Source organism: Rhinolophus hipposideros (assembly GCF_964194185.1).
Source record: "Rhinolophus hipposideros genome assembly, chromosome: 21".
Lineage (NCBI taxonomy): Eukaryota > Metazoa > Chordata > Mammalia > Chiroptera > Rhinolophidae > Rhinolophus > Rhinolophus hipposideros.
In genome coordinates this window covers 33,161,558-33,175,329 of record NC_138067.1, presented here as the reverse complement: position 1 = coordinate 33,175,329, position 13,772 = coordinate 33,161,558, and the positions used below count along the sequence as shown (strand labels likewise).

The 13,772-nt window shown below is 47.8% G+C and overlaps 1 protein-coding gene across 1 annotated transcript in view; it reads right to left on the bottom strand.

The window, feature by feature from the left end:
* The window catches only part of ZC3H18 (zinc finger CCCH-type containing 18), a 60,483-nt gene that overhangs the window by 19,793 nt on the left and 26,918 nt on the right, over nucleotides 1–13,772 (bottom strand). Inside the window, exons 6-8 of the mRNA XM_081032176.1 lie at nucleotides 13,092–13,249; nucleotides 8,062–8,179; nucleotides 6,452–6,720 (exon numbers count right to left, since the gene is read on the bottom strand). Of these exons, the coding sequence (XP_080888302.1) occupies nucleotides 6,452–6,720; nucleotides 8,062–8,179; nucleotides 13,092–13,249 (545 nt within the window). The remainder of the gene's footprint in view (nucleotides 1–6,451; nucleotides 6,721–8,061; nucleotides 8,180–13,091; nucleotides 13,250–13,772) is intronic.

Genomic DNA, 13,772 nt, shown 5'->3' with positions numbered 1-13,772 from the left:
TTCTCTGAGCCAAGCAATTAAGCCCTGCCCAGGACACATTAGAATGAGCGATTATAAAGGTAAAATAGGTTTATTAAAGTCTCAGGGGAGTGCCTTTTGCGCTAACAGAAATATCAGTGACTATTTGAGAGCCCAGCCTGTGTGGTGGGGGTCTAACTCTGGCTCATCAGGGACCAGTAAGTATCATGACAGAGCCAGGAGCAGAGTGGGAGGTGACCTACCCATCACAGGGCCTCAGGACAGCACCACCCTGCTTCCTGGGTTACACACATCCTGTGTAACTGCTGAAGGCAGGCCAGGTGTGCTCGTCTGACACTCAGGCTCAGTGAAGGTGTGAGACTCCACCCCGGGGGTCTAGGTACAATCAATCCCAACCCATAATATTCAAATTCAGGAAATCAATAAACTCCACCAGATGAGACGTGCACCTCAATGGGATGACACTGAAAGGTGGAGGTGAACCCCTGGCTGCTAGAGGCAAAGGAAACAGAGAGGAAACCAAGATGACCAGCACCACGCTGTACAAGGCTGGAGAGGCTGCCGCGCCTAAAAAAACAGCGGGGGAAAGAGTCACCAAAAGCTGAGGGAAACCTAACATTGCCCCCCCAAAAAAAGACAGCAGAGTCCCAGGGACCAGTCAGAGCAGACCTGAGTGATTGTCACCCTTCTCTCTAGAGTGGCAGAAGGCCACACAGCCTCAGCCACAGCCGTAAGGGCGAGTCTGAGCTACAGAGACACAGAGGGCAGTGATCCCGCCTGCAGCACGTTTACTGCTGTTACCCTCCCTGACTGCAGCTATTCCCTGCCCCAAAGGACAAGGCGACACCAGTGCTTCTGAGTTTTTCTGGGAGAGTTACCAACCACTTTGCAGAAGGCTATGCATGCTCGCTGGCTGCCAACCTGCCCTGGGAACCCTGGTGCGTCTCAAACTGGAGGCTCACAGGTTGTCACTTCAACGCCAGGGCCACATTGAGGGTGAAGTGACAGCCCACCAACCACCTGTGCTGAGAGCCAGTGCACAGGGCATGGCAGCCCCCGGCGATGAGAACCCCATGTGGGAAATAATTAGGCTTCAGTGAGTGTGAGGAAAGGAATGGGAACCAGTTCTCCCTTATGAGGATTAAACAACTCTCCTAGGAAATGAGGAACCTGCCATTTCAACCCCAAGGGGCACCATCAAACCTCAAACGCCCATCTGAATAGTCAACAGCTTTAAAGATAACAGGTAGTCTGAGCAATTCCTCCAGGGACAGTCCCAGTTACTATTTATATCTGGAAAGAAATTAATTCACCTAAGCCAAAGGACATCCTAATTCCCTGCCTCAGCTCCACCCAGAAAGCACACCCACTGGCTTGGCTGTAAAGAGTAGGTTTCACAAAAGGGATTTCCCCCTATCTACATCGAGGTAGAATTGGTTAAAAGGTTCTGTTCTATCTAAAAATAGCCCCAGTACAGGAGTAGGCAAAAGTTCTCAAATGGCCTAATTATAAAAGGAAAACCTGGGTGAAGAGTGACACAATCTCTAAATACAGGGACACTGCATCTAGCCTGGGAGACGTACAGAAAAACCGAGATGTCCCTGACGTAGAGATTTGACAGAAGTCAGCTCACCAATTACCTGTCCTAGACAGGTACTTACAGCGTGGGGAGGTGAGGGAGAACGGCAGGAAAGAGGGCCGACAGGAGGGGATAGAAGGGGGCCTTGGTATCCTGCTGGCCTGCTGGGCCTGTGACTCTCTCTCCGGGTAAAGGAGCATCTCGGCTTAAAGCTCTTATTGGCTGCCGAGTAAACAGAAGAACGACCGTATTTCATTAGTTTATCATCGTCCACTCCTACTTATATCCACTGGACCCTGCGAGTAATATTCCCAGTGCAGATTCTGTCCTCACACAGTGGCTGAAGACAAAAGCTTCCCAAGTGGTTCTTTCTGGAAATAGCTATGTCATCCTCCTATTTTAGGTGAGAAAAGTTCTTTTCATCCAGCTGGTGATGAAAAATTCGCACCTGTTGAAGGCTAAACAAACACGCTCTACGTAAGAGGGAGATCATATAAAGGTATTATACGAGGGAAACCCAGCCGCCTCCTGAAGTGCTCATGCCAGCTCTGGCTGATGAAAGGAGCCAGGAGGCCATGCTGGAAATTCTGTTCTGGCGACACCTCAGCCCTCAGGCTGGTAACAAGGCTGGCAGGGATCCAGCCAGGGGATCAGAGATGGGGTTCAAGACCCCCTAGCACTAATGAGACAGGCTAAATCCAGACCACGTGATGCGAGTGCCCCCCCTCTGCTGATGGCAGTAGGTGCTGGGGGGTGGAAGCCCACAGGGGAATAACTGAGAGTTTGTGGAGGAAAAGAAGGGAACAAATCAGGTCAGAAACCAGGGTGGGGTGTGGGGAGAACAGACCCACACAGTTTGGTGAGAAAAGTGCATCTGATTTTAGGAAGAACTTAGTCAAGCTTCCTGATCCCTGACCTACAAGTCGTGCAGCTGAGTTATCACTGATCCTTTCCTCGCTTGAGAGTCTATAGTTACGCAAACATAGGATTTGGAGGCTGTTCACAGCAATCTGCTACTTGGGGGCCAAGCCAATACATGCCCCCACATTTAAAACACTCTTTTTGGATTCCTATGCACTTTGCTCTGAAGAAGGGGGCAGGCAACACTGGAGATACAAGTGAGCACTAAATGGGCATCTGTCCCACAAGTTAGTAACCAGCAGAGAAACACAACCGACCTGTGCGGCTGTCCTCCAACCGTTTCTCTAAAAAGTACACTTGTGGGTATAAAAACCCTCTCCTGGGTCCCTCCGCTGGAAATTCAGATACCTGGTTTGAAAGAGCTGCCTGGCTTCTCGGAAACAAGCAAGGTTAGTAGGGGCTGGGGAAGGGTTGGTAGTCTGAGTAAATATGAGTAAATACACTTGGAAACCACTTGCTAATGTGATTCAGGAATCCATGGAGTTACATGGGCAGTGATACCGTAGCCATTCACTTGCCTGTCTTTCTTGTCTCTCTGCTTAAGACCAGAGATCTGGATACACATCAAAACAGAGCCATTTTATGAATCTGGAAAGCAGACTGAGTTAGGTCGATTGCAGTACTCAGTCTGCAATTTTACCAATCCTACAGCACTCACTTGTATCACATAAGGTACAAACACAGGCTGCTACTAAACCCAAACTCATTTACGGCCTCCATCAAGTTCATGAGCGTCAGCTCCATGCCAGCCCTGAGACTACAGGGCCTTCCAGGGGATTTACATGCTAGAAGGTAGAAGGTCAAAGATGATAACAGATAAGTGAATCAGGCACAATGAAACAGGGTGGGAAGATAGGAGTGAGTGGGGAGACCTGCATGCGTAGTGACAACCTATAGAAGGGATAAAATAAATAATTGCAAACCATATATCTGATAAAGCGTTAATATAAAAAATATAACGAACTCCTATAACTCAATAGCAAAAAAAAACAAATAATCTCAAAAAATGGGCAGCGGATCTGACTAGTTTTCCAAAGATGACATATAAATGACCAGCAGACATATGAAAAGGTGCTCAACATCACTAATCATCAGGGACATGCAGATCAAAACCACAAGATATTCCCTCACCCCTGTTAGGATGGTTATTATCAAGAAAACAAGAAATAACAAGGGTTGGCAAGGATGTGGAGAAGGGGGAACCCTGATGCACTGCTGGTGGGAATGTGAACTGGTGCAGCTGCTGTGGAAAAAGTATTGAGGCTCCTCAAGAGGTTTAAAGAAAATGAAACTACCACATGATCTACTTAGCAAGTCAATCCCACTTCTAGGTATATAGCCAAAGGAAATGAAATCCCTCGTAAAGAGACACCTGCACTCCCGTGTTCACTGCAGCATTATTCACAATAGCCAAGACATGTAAACAATCTAAGTGTCCGCTGACGAGTAAATGGATAAAGAAAATGTGGTCTATATATTCAATGGAATATTATTCAGCCACGAAAAAGGACATCCGATTATTTGTGACAACATGGAGGGCACTAATGCTAAGTGAAATAAGTCAAAGACTCTCTGTTCTCACTGTCTAGTCTCCCTTATATGTGGAATCCAAAAAGCCAAACTCACAGAGAGTACAATGGTGGTTGCTAGAGGGTGGGGGAAATGGGGAGAAATTGGTCAAATGGTACAAATTTCCAGTTGTAAGGTGAATAAGTTCTGGGATCTAAAGTGCAGCCTGGTGACTAGAGTTAATAACACTGTATTGCACAGTTGAAAGTTGCCAGGAGAGTGTATCTTTTATCACTTTTATCACTCAACAAAGGTAATTATGTGAGGGGATGTTAGTGTTAACTAACTTTATTGTGGTACTTGTTTCACAACTTAAATGTATCAAACAATCACGTTATATGTCTTAAACTTACGCAATGTTATATCTAAATAAAACTGGAATAAAAAAAGAGGCTTTCCCTTTTTAAAAAAAGGAAGATGAGTATTGTCAAGAAAGTGACATGACAACCCACAGAACGGAGAATGTATTTGCAACTAGATAACTGATAAGAGACCTGTACCTAGAATATATAAAGAAACTTTACAACTCAATAACGAAGACTACCAAATTTTAAAATGGGCAAAGGATCTGAACAGACATTTTTCCAAAAAATATATATACATGGCCAATAAGCACATGAAAAGATGCTCAACACCCTTAGTTATGAGAGAAAAGTACATCAAACTACAATGAGGTTCCACTTCATACCCACTAGGACGGCTATCATCAAAAAGATGGATAACAAGTGTTGGCAAGGAGGAGGAAGAGACTGGAACCCTCACACATTTCTGGTGAAAATGTAAAATGTTGCAGCTGCTTTGGAAAAGTCTAGCAGTTTCTCAAAAGGTTATGCACAGTTAGCACATGAGCCAGAAATTCCACCCCGAGGTGTTTACCCAAGAGAAATGAAAAGTCTGTTCACACATAAACCTGAATGTACATGAATGCTCATATCCATGAGCTAAAAGTTGAAACAACCCAGATGTCCACCAATAGATGGTTAAATAAAATGTTGTATATCCACATGATGGACTATTATTATTTGGCCATAAAAAGGCATGACGTACTGCTATATGCTAGAATATAAATGAACACTGGAAAACATTGCGTTAAATGAAAGGAGCCAATCACAAAAGACCATGTATTATGTGATTCCATCTATATGAAATGTCCACAATAAGCAAATCCATAGAGACAAAAAGTGGATTGATTAGTGGTGGCCAGGAGCTTGGGGGGGGTGTGTGTGTGTGTGTGTGTGTGTGTGTGTGTGTGTGTGTGTTTGGGGGAAACTAGGGAGTGACTGCTAATGGGTACGGGGTTTCTTTCAGAGGGACAAAGGTGTTTTAAAATTGTGGTGATGGCACCACAAATCTATGAATATGCTATAAACCACTGAATTTGTACATTTGAAATGGGTGTATTGCATGGTCTGTCAATTAGATCTCAATAAAGCTGTAAAAAAACACACACACAAAACTTCATTGAGGGGCCGGCCCAGTGGCTCAGGCAGTTGGAGCTCCATGCTCCTAACTCCGAAGGCTGCCGGTTCGATTCCCACATGGGCCACTGGGCTCTCAACCACAAGGTTGCCAGTTCGATTCCTCGACTCCCGCAAGGGATGGTGGGCTGCGCCCCCTGCAACTAGCAACGGCAACTGGACCTGGAGCTGAGCTGCGCCCTCCACAACTAAGACTGAAAGGACAACAACTTGACTGGAAAAACGTCCTGGAAGTACACACTGTTTCCCAATAAAGTCCTGTCCCCTTCCCCAATAAAAATCTTAAAAAAAAAACACCAAAAAAAAAAGAACAAACTTCATTGAGTATTACGATTTTTCTAGTGAGGACCACCTGTCCTGCTCCAGTATTTAAATATGTTTATAAGGAAAAAAGGGCTGAGAGAGGCCCCAGAGCCTCCCCACACCTTGGGCCTTTGCTGTGGGGCATGTCCTCACTGCCCACTGCAGCAGTCCAACTGGCAGCTGCCATGCAAGCAGCATGGAAGCCGCCACATAGAGAACAAGCTAAGTTGAGTGGCCAGCTGGCCACCTGGAGACTCAAGGGCCTGCATTCCAGCTGCTAGAGCGCCACACTGTGGCCAGCAACATGCACATCCTGCAGCTCCCAATTCCTTCTCCCAAGCCCCAGGAGAACTGGGAATTCAGGACTTCCTGATTTAGGTCAGTAATATGGTGTACACAGTGCATGTCCTGTAACACGCATGACACGATAGGGCAGCACCTACTAATCAAAACACATCAGCATTTCTTCAGCAACTGGTTTTGGGACCGTGGGGTGGAGCTGTGGGAAGCAGGTGTGCTTGCTGACAGCGAGACCCAGACAGTGTTGCTGCAGAGCCCCAAGCCCCACTCCTCTCAGGGTCCCACACCCTGGCCTCCCGGACCCCAGCTTTGGGGAGCCTACCTTGGTGGCTGCGGGGAGCGGGGCTTTGGCTTCTCCTTCTCCTTCTCCCGCTCTTTCTCCCTGTCTCGGTCTCTGTGCTGTCTGTCCTTCTCGTCCCGCTTGGCTCGCTCTCGCTCCCACTCCTCTTTCCTCCGCTGCCGCTCCTTGTCTCGCTCGCGCTCCCGCTCCCGCTCGCGTTCCCGCTGCCGGCGCTCCCGCTCTCGGTCTCGCTCCCGCTCCCGCTCGCGCTCTCGCTGTCTGTTCTCTCGCTCTCGTTCCCTTTCCCTTTCCTTTGTTGAAAAGCCAAACACACACACCAGGTTCAATTTAAACACTTATAATGAAAAGTACAGAGAAAATGCAAAAGAGCAAGGCAATGAAGATTAGGAACAATCTCTGGTGTTAATTTTGTTTCAAAGTTTCCCCTTAAAAATGGGTGAAACGTCAAGTTAGGGTGGAACTCCACCTAAGAGTGAACTCTTCCAACCACTAATTCTGGTGGCGAGTTCTGGCATGTGAGCCAGTGGGCCTCCCTGGCCTCAGCGCTTCCCGTGAAGGGTGCAGACAACCCAGGTTTCGCACAGGCCCAGGCTCGGGGCACCTAAAGCACTCTGTGTGGAACAGGGTGGAAACCCCACAATGGTGGCTCTTGTTTTTCTAACCAAAATGCTTGAACACCTTTTTGAACTATTGCTCTATTCTCATTCATTCATTTGCTGTAATATTCAAAGTTAAAAGTGAATAAAGCCCAAATCACAGCACATTGATGGTTTTCGGGCATTAGGTGGCCTTAGGGAAATGAAGTGCACTCCTGACCTTCATGCTGGCCTGCCCCTTGGAGGTGGGGAAAAGTGGTGGAAAGGGATTCCAGCAGGTGCCTGCTACCTCCAAATGTGCCCTGCCTGGCACGAGACACCTGCAGTCCTGTACCCCAACTGCAGTGAGGAATCTGCTTTACCAGGTAGAGGCGCACAGATTGTTAACCAGTGTCCTCATGTCTCTAGAATCTCAGCAACTAATGGGCTCCCAGGGCAGTCACCTTCCTTTGGTCCTAAAAACACATGGCTGTCACATAAGTCACAACACTACTAAACTGCCTCTAACTGATCTCTTCCTAGTGGCAGCTTTTTCATATCACCCTAAAAGCATTAAAATTAGGGACTCAAAGGCTGAAGCACATGTATTTGTAAATACACTAAACTCTCAAAGAAATACCAATATAGACCAACTCTCCATTAGACAAACAAGGCATGGCTGGTAGAGGCCCACAGCAATGTACTTAACTGGTTAAGCACAATCATAAATGGTATTATTAAGGAATCTGAAAAAGTAATATGCTCAAGAGAGTGGAACACACTCCCCTGCAAACTTTTATCAATAACCCGATCAGCAAACCTAATTAAAAAACCCAAAACTTATAGCAAGAACACAAATAAACCCAAGGGAGTCTGTTCAAATCACCACAAATTTAAGCTGTGGATCCGAATCAGTTCTCCACAGTCAACTGGGCTGGAGTTAGTACACTATGCTGACACAATTAAACCCACATGAAGTCCTATAAATAAGAAAAGGGGGCGATTTTAATGAATGGGTCAGTGAAGTTCAGATCTGCACATGTATGTCCTACTTACGCGGTAATTGTGGTACGGTTCTGTTTCTGTGTATTGCACCCTGAAATTCTCGTACTGTCCGCCACGCCAGAACCGTTCTATTTCATAGTCATAATAAGGATCTGCATAAGGCTCAAGTCTGAAAAAAGAACGAGTAAAAAGTATATCTTTTCACTTAAAAAGATGAATGCAAAAATATTACATAAAACGTTAACAAACAAAATCTAACACATTAAGGAAATAAGGCACCATGATTAAGTGGGACTGATTCCTGAAATGCAAGGTTGAGTCAATATTAGAAAATTCACGAGTATACTACATTTGATAGGCCGAAAGAGAAAAGTCAGAGGATTCTATTTACAGATGATGAAAATGTCTGTGACAAACTTTCACTACCCCTTCTTGATGAAAAAACTCAAGAAAACAGGAAATGATACTTTCTTAATGTGATATAAAATATATGTATACACTTTATAATAAAGCCAGCGTCCTACTTCGGGGAAACGGGGAAGGCATTTCTGTGAGATGGAAACGGCCAGGAGGCCTGCTGCCCCCTCAGGGATCTGCCATCATGCTGGAGGCACTGCCAATGCAGTCAGGCTACAGGTGCCCAAGAGAGGCAGAGTGGGAAAAGAAGCGAAAGATCTCAATTTGCAAATTAAATGATGCTACAAAAATCGAGACTTGATGATAAAGCCAATTCAAACAGCCAAAAGAACCCACCCAGTAAGGCACATGAAGAACAATTAACATACAGAAACCAGTATCTTCATACACACACAAAATTACCCCTTAGGAGACAGAGGGTAGAGAAAACTCATTTACAACAGCAAGAAAGAAGAAAACATATGGAGGAAGAAAACACATTTAACCAGAGATGTGCAGAACTTTACTTCAAAACATTCTCGAAAGGCACAGAAGCTTGTGTGACGATATGCCTGTCTTTAGATAGGGTGACTGGATATCACCAAGAAGTCAGTTCTCCCTACATTAATTTACAAATATAGGGCAATCCCAGTAAAAACACCAATGAGTTTCGTTATGGAGCGAGACCAGTTGATCCTCACATCCACACGGAAACAGATATGCAAGACCAGCCAAGAACACACGGAAAAGACAAGACGCACTCTGGGATGTGATAACATTATAGGAAGTGAAGACGCTGGGCGTGAGGACACACGCGGAGGGATACAACGAAAGGCCAGAAACAGACCCCAGCACGCATGATCAAGATGGACTTCCGATCAACAGGGACAGGACACTAACCCTTGCGAAGAAGGTGCGAGTGGACCCACATTACCCACCTGGGCCAGAGGCCAAGCACACTGCCCCAGAGGGCCTGCCCTGTGGGTGCCTTGAACCTGGGGGACGTGGGGGGAGGACAGGGAACCGTACGTTTGGCCACAGATGGGCCCCAGGAGGCTCTTGCAGGGATTTTGCGGGTAAACTGGCGGGGAAAACCAAAGTGCCCGCAGCTTCCAGAGGCCCCCACTCTGAGTGGCTGCGGAGGCCTCTGCCAGGCTGCGCTGCAGCCCTTGCTGCGGCCATCTCCAGTCACCTGCAGGGCCTTCGGCTGGCTGCTCTCTAGGAAATCTCTCCTCTGGTGTTTCCAGTGCCCTGGGCAGAGAAAACCTAGGCTGGCTCTGCCAAATCACACAGCTATTTTTCATCCCAAACAGCCAGACGTCTTTCTAACAATCTAACCCTCACACTACTCAGATAATATTTAATGACGACATCAGTAACTGTGCAGCGGCCTGCAGCACGGCATCGTGTTACACAGAAAGAAGAGACTATGGTCCCCGAGGCACAGACTTTTCCTGTGACCTTAAAAATATAAAAACCAACACAATACACAGCTAATGAGGACCCCAGAAAACACTTTCCCAAATGGGTGTAAGGGTATGTGCTCCCTCAAAGGGGCAAGTTCAGGCAAATTCGTTTTGGGGGAACTGGTTAAGCAAAATGAAAATGGCCTCTCTCATGAGGGACTTCTCAGTCTGAGGAGACAGCCGATGCAGAAAGGGCACTTTCCCACCTGACACGTGCCAGCGATCCCTCAGCCTGTCTCCCTCAGAACCAAGTCTGGGCTGCCCACGAGCCCGCAGGCCTGGGACGCCCGTAAAATGCTACCATGAATGCAACCCGTCAACAACTGTCTCTTCCGGCACCATCTTGAAGGACAGACACTGGCAAGAGCAGTTCTAGGCCCTGGGCATGTGGCCTAACAGTCTGACCCTGGTTGACTAAGAGGCTCTGTTCCCAACAGAGACAGTGCAGATGATACTCCTCGCAGGTGACACCTCATGCATCCTGGGGGCCCCTTATGTCTTCTGGATCACAAGCACCCTCCAGGACTCGGTGGAGTGCTCTCATACAGTCCCCACAGCCCTGTGCAGAGATGACATTTCTTAACGTCTCCTACACATGAGGTCTCACAGGTCAGATGGCATCTGAATACAGTGCCCGATGTGGTAGAAATGAAACTTTAAAAGCTATGAATTGGGGGTGTCTGTCTAGAGAAGCAGTGTTTTTACTAAGTGATCATGCTAGAATTCTGTTTAATTCCAAATAAAGGTATAAAGTAAAAACAATTTTCCCATCCATTGTACCATCCTAGAATACTTCATCCGGAGTTGTGGAACGAGCAGCGCTCCCATGGGTTCTACAACCTAGTACCTAGTTCCACATGACCAGAGCCTGACGGCCCTAAGAAGGTTCTGTGACAACTACTCAAGAGTTTTTCTATCCCTACAATTCAGCATCAAGTCTGACAGCCTACGCTCCTGGAATTAAAATCAGTGTCTCTCTGACTGTGAGTGGGCGTCAGAATCACCCAGGGGGCTCGTTAAAAACAGCAGGCTGGGCTCCACATTCCCCAGAACTTCTGACCCAGTAGCTCTGAGGCAATGGTTTTCAACAATCTCCCAGGTCTACGGATCATCCCTGGGGAGCCACAGCTTTCAATCATTTTACCACGTTTCCCCACCTGGGGCGTCGCCTTGATTGCAGGCCTGCTGTGTCCCTCACTGGGTAAGGAGTACCAGGGCACAAAACAGTCACAAAGCAGGGTCCCAGTAAATAAGAATTATTAAGGCTGGTCATTTTTGAGTCTTAACATTGATGGCCCTTGAGCCTGTTGTTAAATTCCAACTTAGTTTCTCAGTCACCCTTCTGCACCGTCCAACTCAAAGCTGCCAGCACAGCTGGCCCACGTGCCCTCCTCAGCCATCTGAGTTCTAACCCTCTCTCCCAGCTTCTGTTGTAACAGTTCCAACCTCACCCCCACAGCACCTGGCGGCTACTTTCTACAGTTGCTACCTTTCCTTCTGCAGTCACCTCTGCTGAGTGGACCCTGGCTGACATAGCCCTTGCACTGAGTGCCACTGGAAACAGCTGGGGGCACTTTCCCACCTGACACATGCCCGGGCCGCATTCCCAGCAGTCTGGACTGACTAGGTCTGGGTGGGGCCTGGCGTGTGCACGTCACAAAAGCCCTAGTTAGTTCTGAGGCACAGCTGATATTGAACACACAAACAAAACGCAAGTAAAAGCCTGGCTCCAAGGCCTGCCTTCAGAGGCGGCTGAGTCTCAGGGTCCTGCAGCATCGACCCTCCCTGGCAGAGAAGGCAGCAGCCAGCATCAGTCTGGCACCAAACAAGGGGCAGGGCTACAGCACACCTGCTTGTGCAGCCAAGGTCGCCACAGAACCAGACCCGCCGACGGCTCCCCATCAGGCACGTTTCCGAGTCCGTGCTCTGGCCAGGATGGGAACCTGGCCGTGCCAAAGATCGACCCTGAGCTTCTAGAGCCTCTGGTTTCCCCACTCACACCCGGTCAGAGCACGTTCTGCGCTGCAGCGTGCTTCTGTGGACACTAGCTCCGGTGGCAAGAAGGATAGTGTCATCACCTGCACTTAAGCTAGAAAGGGGTGAGGCCTCCAGACTTGTGGCAACATGCCCCTGGTGACCCAGGAAACGCAGTTCTCACTCACACACTCCTGTCTGTGATCTCACACTGTACCCACACAGAATTAGAAAACCAAAGTCTTACTTACTCTTTAACTCTCTCCCCCTCTGACCTCGGAGCTGCCAGTGTGGACACTAAAGCGTCCTCTCCTCTCCTCTCTGCACAAACAGCCTAGGGAAGCTTAACCCGGGACCAGAGGGCCTTCACAGCCCAGTGGGTTCAGGTCCACAAGACCAAATCCTGAAACACAAGCATTGTGTGTGCTCCTTTTCTCTGCACCTTTTACTGCCATTTCAGCCAGAAGTCAGGGACCGTGACTTTCCAGGAGCAAATGTAAATGCACTAAGTGTTGCTACAAGACGAAGACGGCGCTAAAGCCGGTTGGGATCACTGACCGCATTACACGCCGTCCCCGGCACCTGAGACCACACGGCACTGGCTGTTCCCGAGAAACCTGGCCTCTTTCTGTTCCCTTAGAGGTGAGCGCAACAAAACCAGGCTTTCCCCTGGGAGCAGGAACACTGGGAGACAAGCGCTGTACTCATTAGGTTATACAATTGGGAAAGATTCGACTTACGGTTTTCAACCATATATGCTTTCTCTGTAATTATTTTTTAAAAGACCAGTAATAGAATATCTGGAAGAAATAATAAAGACAGCATTTACAGTGAAAAGGGTCAAACCTGCCATGCTCCTGGATTTTAGTGACAAATTTCACGGGTTTTCCTGGTCCCTGTGTAACTTGAGGAGGGGTGGGGAGGAAACTTATGGGGCTTTAGGGGCTTCAAGAACGGCTGTAAAAACTCAAAGTTCATATGAACCCAAATGGGTGTGAGCCGTCCCCAGTCACACGTCCCTGACACAAAAACATTTCCTTCCTTCCCAGAAGCTGAGGAAAGTCAATTGCAAAATATGTGGAATTATCTCCGGGATGTCATTCGAGTCCAGGGACCGTGGATGGACACCAGTCCCCACACACCTTGGGGAACCTATGTGCCGCTGCTCTCTAGGGCCTGAGTCCCACACATCTGGGGACAACTTAATTCTCTCCATAGGGAAGGAAGAGGAAAACCATTCCTTACGTTGTGTCTCTGACATCTCTTGTGATCCGATAATTCCAATCTCGGAAAACTTCATTTTCTTTGTCAAACTCTCGTTCATCTTCACCAATGGTCATAGTAAACCTTTTCTCTTCAAAATCAGGCTCCTGTTCTTTTCGAATGGTTGCTTTTTTTAAAACCTACCATGGTGAGAAGACAGAAGCCAACACTAGTTACTGTTAGGAAAACAAAGGAAAGCCTGTCCTGATCTGACCCACAGAGCGATCCTTGGCCAGTGTGGCTGGAGCGGCCCTGCAGGAGCGACGCAACTGAGCGAGGGCACAGGATCCCATGTGCCCCTCTGTGGGACTGGAGTGTCCTGTCCCTGTCCCTGCACACAGCTATACCTGGCACTAAGCAGGGCCAGGAACTTCCTCACATTCTGGGATGGGTGACAGAGGTGGCTGCTTCCTACTAATAGTCCTAGCATTAAACCAGGGAGCCCAGATATCCATTCAGTGATGAGGACCACATGTGGAGTGTGAGTCTGCTCATGGCAGAGAAGGTACAAGGAGTCATTCAAGTCTCAGAGGAGAGAGCTGGTGAAGTGTGTGCCATGGGAGCGAGGAGAATAGTTTTCAGTCTGTCATCTCACTGAAAAGAAACCGACACAGGGGGCTCAGAAAGCAGCCTGGACATCGGGGGCCAGAGTGCAGCCTGGAA